At 43.2% G+C, this 6,273-nt stretch overlaps 1 protein-coding gene across 1 annotated transcript; it reads left to right on the top strand.

Moving 5' to 3' along the window:
* The first annotated feature begins 817 nt into the window (after positions 1–817).
* S100b (S100 calcium binding protein B) lies at positions 818–6,273 on the top strand. The gene is made up of 3 exons (XM_008840484.3): positions 818–950; positions 3,419–3,557; positions 6,000–6,273. Exons 2-3 carry the CDS (start codon positions 3,420–3,422, stop codon positions 6,138–6,140), a joined length of 279 nt encoding a protein of 92 aa, XP_008838706.1. The 5' UTR covers positions 818–950; position 3,419; the 3' UTR covers positions 6,141–6,273.

The following is a 6,273-nucleotide window of genomic DNA, read 5'->3' as shown; positions in this document are numbered from 1 at the left end:
CTTGTGGATCAGCTATCTTCTGCATGTGTGAAAAACTTGGGACAATGTTTCTGTGTTATTTGTCAATGGTCTGCCCACTTCTGGACAAGAACCCATACTTGATTTCATCTGATAGTGCAAGTGTGGTACTGCTGAAGAAAAACATTGGAAGCTTACACCACTTGCTGGGTTCATTTTGGGCCTTGATGATGGGCACACCATCTTTTCCCTCTGTGAAATGAACATTTGGGCGGGCCATTTCCAAAGTACATCTGGCTCAACTCGTAACCTTTCACCCTGGTCAAAGAGAGGCCTAAGACACATTTCTTCTCTTCTTAACAAGGGTTTTCCATAAACACAAGTAACCAATTTAGTGTATTCTAGTTCCTAAAGATACTGGGTCCAGAAAGGAGCCCAGGTATAACCACTGTGCAGCACTAATGCCCATAGCATGTCACACCAGCAGGAGAGGGTCAGATCCAGGAAGCTGGCAGGCAGGAAGATACCCAAGGAGCGGCCTTATTGGAAGCCAGCCATGGCCACAGTCTCCTGCACTCAGCATTAGAAACTTCTAGTTCTTGGCTGTTTGAACCAATTAATCCATGTCTCGCCCCTGTTCCTACCCCCAATCATGCCTTTGGACTAACATCAATATGTAAGTTTTAAAATATGGCACAAAAAGCTGACTCTACATTTCCTGCCTGACACCCCACCCCGGCCCCCAAGACTATGTGCAATTGTGGCTGCCCAGTGAGTCCCCAGGGAGCCTGTTCAATGCAGCCCTGTTTGCAGGCCTGGCCGCCCAGCACCTCCCCGCCTTTGGTCTCCAGTGGCAGCCTCAGAATGCAGGGAACTGCGCCAAGCCCACACCCAGTCCTCTGGAGGAGGAATAAGAGGCTGCTCTGTATACACTCCTGCCACTCAGGACACTGAAGTCAGAGAGGACACTAGCAGCACGAAAAGGCCAGGAGGTAAGAGCCACTGACTGAGGACTTAGGAAAAAATGTACCCTTGGGGGATGAAGGGACAGGATGGGAACTGAGTTTAAAAAGGCCCTTTGGAGCCCCCAGCATTTCAGAACTACAGATGGCATTCTGTGACTTAAGCCTGATTTGTGACTGTTGTTGACATTGACCGTGTAGCACTAGAGCTACTGTACTGCCCTGGGTTTATTTCCGTAAGTCAGAAAAACCTCAGGTTGAATGACTCAGAATGATGTTTTCAGAGATGGCAGGACCATGGCTGCTTCTCTGACTTCTAAGGGAAGGTTTTTGTTTCCTGTTGTTGGGTTACCCCAAATCCCAAACTAGTATTCTTCCTTCCTCCCAGAGAACCTCCGCTAGGCTTTTCAGTTTCCTATTTGAAGTGCCAGGGTCCTACATCCCCAGACGCCACTCGAAAATTGCAGAATAGTTGAGGTCTTTTCAAATACTTATGAACTGGGACAAGAAATGGGGACTAAGAGTGGGTTTTGAGGTTGGACCCAGTGCACTGGTGCTTACAACTAATTGGTCTCAACCAGTTACAGATTTCTTTGTTCCTTCTCCACACCCAGCCTTCACTCAACCAGCCTTAAAAAAAAAACAAACAAAAAAAAAACAGTGTTGATTCTCCTGTGATACCTTCTCCAAAGAGGGGCAGTCTCTGTGAGGTCCTCTCACCCTACAGGCAAATTCTTTCTAAGAAGCTGGAGTCCTGAGTTTTCTTGTTTTCATTATAAAGAACTAAGGCAAAATGTTCACATGGGCACTTCCATGTTTCTTAGAAGACAAAGTACAAACCAATGTTTCTTAAGTTGAAAGAACAGGAGGCATTTAAAAATTTGTAGCGCAGTTATGAAAAAGAATCACATCTTATAGCATCTCCTAGCTTGTGAGATCTGTAATGCCTTTTCAAGTATTAGTCATTCACAGAAAAATCATTTAACCTCTCCTTCCCTCAGCCATCAGGACTTTGAGAAGCATCAGTATGATACAAAGTTTCTTGAGACTGGTTTTGTCTCGTTTTAAAAGAAAATCGATAATTGAATTGTGTATGAGCAAACATTTGGGGAGTAGAGGCAGGAAGATCACCACTTAGAAGTGAGCCTGGGCCCACTGAGACCTTATGTCAATTTTTTTAAAAAGTCAGGCAATTCTGTTACTGCCATCCCCACTGCTCTTTTCTTTCATTAAAAAAAAAAAAGCAATAGAAAACTAGAGTACAAAGAATAAAAGAGAATGGAATGTTACACTTTTAGTCCATTTGAATTGTTCTACTCATGTAAGACACATCAGATTTTTTGAGACCTATGAACAAAACAAAGTACACTGGCCATTAGTAAAACATTAGCAAAGAGCAGACCAAGATAAAAATCTTAAATCCTGTTTCCTTTGGGAGTTCATTAATAAATAAAGTTACTAACATTTATTCCAAGTTATGACATATTCAACAAAGGAATTTTTCAATCATTTTTATTTTTAAATTTATTTAAAATTATGACAGTGCAGGTTCGTATTTAAAGGTGAGAAGGCAAGGCCAAGATCTGCCAACTGGTTGTTTTGTGAACTGAGTCATTCCCAGGACTGAGTAGTCCTCCTTGCATCCCCATCTCTTAGGCTATGTCTACAGCATGAGGTGCTTAGAGGAAGCTGCTTCCTATTCTTCTGTCATACTTGTTCACAGAGCTGCTGTGAGGCAACAGTGACACATAACAGGAATACTTGGCTGTGACTTCACCTCCTACAGTGCTGTCCCCATGTCAGAACACCAGTAGAATATCAGATGACCTTAAGTACAAGCTTATTTCTGGGAGGTCGTTTCTTTTCTTCCCCACCCCCAAATTAATGCAATTTTACCTTTATTTTCCAGATGAATTTTACAGCTGTCTGTAACCTATCCAAAAAGTCTCATTCATATTTTTATTTAAGTGGCTTAAATTTGTCTATTAATTCAGATGAAAATAAGTTGTTTTATCTTGTTCCTGAGAATCTTTTGGAAGTGCCTGCAGTTTTCTTCCTAACCCTTGACATCTCTACTATAGAGGATATTGTTTACCGTATTTTTCTAATTGTTCACTGATAACTGACTTTTGTGTACTTTCTTGATACTAGTCACCTTAGAATCCTGGTTATGTCCACTAGCTACTGCTTCATCTTGGAGACCTCCAGAATTGGGGGTGGACACCAATCAGTCCTTGAATTCCCTTATGCTCTGCACCTGCATTTTTGCTGAAGTTTTTCATTGGCCAAGCCCAACCAGAAGCCAGTGGTCTTGAAAACTCATCCCTGAGGTTCATAGGGACATAAAAAAGGGGTGGTGGGCCTAGAAGGCAGAGGCAAGAACTTTGGTCAGTGTTCTCCCAGGTCACTCCCAGGGTGCCTGTCCTAGCCAGACCATTCCATCCCTCATCTGAGGTCTGAAGGCAGCATATTAAACTCCTCGTTAAAACAACTTTTAGGATGTCTGAGTTGGAGAAAGCCATGGTGGCCCTTATTGATGTCTTCCATCAGTATTCGGGAAGGGAGGGTGACAAGCACAAGCTGAAGAAATCAGAACTTAAGGAGCTCATCAACAGTGAGCTGTCCCACTTCCTGGAGGTGAGTCTTACAAAATCATCTTTCAAGCTGCCCTGGAAATAGCTCTAGGTCGAGTTTTGTCTTTGGATGCTTGAGTTGCTTTTGGAAGCATGTTTAAACAGCTAATCCCTCAGAGTAACTTAGATGGGCCACCATTTCTATTTCCTGTTTCTACCCTATGAATCTAAGGATCCACAGGCAATAACTGCAGAATCGAATAGTAAACCACACATGATTAACACGTGTCAGCTGGGTTTGGTGGCACACATTTGTATCTCAGCACTTGATGTGGAAGCAGGAGACCAGCCTGGGTTACATAGGATAACCTCTCAAGCAAAACCCAAAACCAAACAAGGCTGGTGAGACAGCTCAGTGGGTAAAAAGCACTTGCCACCAAGCCTGATGACCTGAGTTTGATCCCTGGGAACCATACAGTAGGAAATAACTCCACATATGTGCCATGGCACAAGTACTTGTATACACACACACACACACACACACACACAAATCTTTCAAAACAAAAGGATAAGTTTGGGGGAAAAGAATATCTTTGGGCTTTGTGTAGGTGTTTAGTATTCACCACAGAGATAAGAGATGCCAGATAATCAGTAAATGTTTAATGATCACTCAGTAATTCAATACCATGAAACACACAAGCCCACAGGGCACCCAACCTATTATATTAGTGAGTAGACACTTGAAAGAGGGTAAGAAGGGGCTCTCCAGACACATGACATTACCAGGTAGTCTTTAGTTTGGACCCCACTTATGAAGCCACAGAAGGGCCCCTGACAAGCTCTGTCTTTCCCTGAGTACATATTCTAGCCAATGGTAGAAGCATTCACTTCCTTTCCCACTGTCTACTCTGCCCTTGGATCAGCCACCACTGTCTCTACTGCTCATCAACCAAGTACACTCATGGAAGTGAACTGGAAGCACTGGTAGTATACATGTGTACACATGCCACAAGAAACTTCCTGGGTCATAGAAGTGGCCAACCACACACACAAAAAGTCTTAATTTCTTCATCTTTAGAGAAGAGTATGTATGAATGAAATGAGAATCAAACTCTTCACATATAGCGAAACCTCAACAGACAGTACCTACTATTATTGATTTTAAAACAAGCTTACCATGTAGATACATCTATTAATAGCTCATATATCAAGGTACCATACATGTTTGCTGGTCTGGTTTAACCAAAGTAATTTTGGTTTCGAAGCACATCCACTGTGCCAGCTTTTCATCACTGACAAAAATATAGAGAAAATCAACTAAAAGGAGGAAAGGTTCGATTTGGCTCATGGTTTCAGTCCATGGTTGGCTGGTTCCACAGTTCTGAGATCTGTGGTCCATGGTTGCCTGGATCCACAGTTCTGGGGTCTGTAGTCCATAGTTGGCTGGCTCCACAGTTCTGGGGTCTGTGGTCCATGGTTGGCTAGCTCCACAGGTCTGAGATCTGTGGTCCATGGTTGGCTGGATCCACAGTTCTAGGGTCTGTGGTATGGCTGCCCATCATTCTGAGGAGTAAATCTGCTCACCCGATGCCAGCTGGGAAGCAAAGAAAGGAAGTGGTTGTCCCTGCCTCCCATTAGGCCACATCTCTCAAAGATTCTTCAACCTCTTGGTGGTGCCCAAGGTTGGTAACCAAGCCTCCTACACATGAGCCTTTGGGGGACATTTAAGAGCCAAACTATAGCACCTGTGCTATAACTAGAAGAACTAAACTGCTCCAATTTATCTTTTGCCAGAAGTTTACAGATAGCACCATGACCCCCTGGGAATCACTATCTTTCACCCCTGAATCTTTTGTATTTAGGGAAGCCAGGACAGTTGGCTTCTTCAGACTGTGCTCTCCTGTCCTGAGAGTTTGTAGACTGAGAAACAATCTGTACTGAGGATCTTTAATGCATTCTTCCTCCTTGTTACCAGGCCTGCACTATTTGTGCATCAGTTAGAACCCTCACCATTCATCTGGCTTCAGTGTCAGAACCATGAGGAAAAAGTCTCCTGTAACACCTAAGAAGCAACTCAGGAAGAAACAAGAACATAGAGATCAGCAGCTCTGGGACATGTTCCCAAGTGTTATTTTAGTGAATGTTGAAATCCACTGGATACTTTCTATATGGGAATATGGTTTCCAAATACATGCACACTCAGGAGCACTGAGTTCCTTTTTTCTTTGAAGTTACTGGCTCAGGCTGAGAAAGACTTCACACATTTTTCAGGTGTGTTAAGTGGGGCAACATCTTATATTTTGTTACTTCTTGATTGTTTCCCTATTTTAAAGTAGCCCAGGTCCTACGAGACCACAGGAAGGGGGAGAGACACAGACACCCTCCCCTGGTATTTTTCATTTCCTGGGATTGTCTCTGATGCAAATTATCAGCCAAGCACTTAACATATTGATGGCTCTATATTCCATTTAAAAACAGTTCAAGCAATTTCTGTTTACTCTCTTAGGAAATCAAGGAGCAGGAGGTTGTGGACAAAGTCATGGAAACACTGGATGAAGATGGAGATGGAGAATGTGACTTCCAGGAATTTATGACCTTCATCACCATGGTGACTACAGCCTGCCATGAGTTCTTTGAGCATGAATAAGATAAAGAAAGGAGCCTGGATGTTCCAGTGGCAGAGATGAAGGTCACAAGAAGCAGCAGAGCAAAGGCTTGCAGGCTAGAAGGGGGCTGAGCTTGCTAGCTACACGTATCTAATTAGGAAGCTTGATTTGCTT

Source organism: Nannospalax galili, unplaced genomic scaffold (assembly GCF_000622305.1).
Source record: "Nannospalax galili isolate Female #2095 unplaced genomic scaffold, S.galili_v1.0 scaffold619, whole genome shotgun sequence".
In the NCBI taxonomy this organism is placed as follows: Eukaryota; Metazoa; Chordata; class Mammalia; order Rodentia; family Spalacidae; genus Nannospalax; species Nannospalax galili.
The sequence above is the reverse complement of the archived record's forward strand: the minus strand, read 5'-3'. Positions and strand labels throughout refer to the sequence as shown.

Bases quoted from the DNA above. Each gene is read 5' to 3' on its own strand.
- S100b (XM_008840484.3), top strand. From the start codon at position 3,420: ATGTCTGAGTTGGAGAAAGCCATGGTGGCCCTTATTGATGTCTTCCAT. The intron at 3,558-5,999 runs GTGAGTCTTACA...TTACTCTCTTAG, and splicing joins AGCTGTCCCACTTCCTGGAG to GAAATCAAGGAGCAGGAGGT.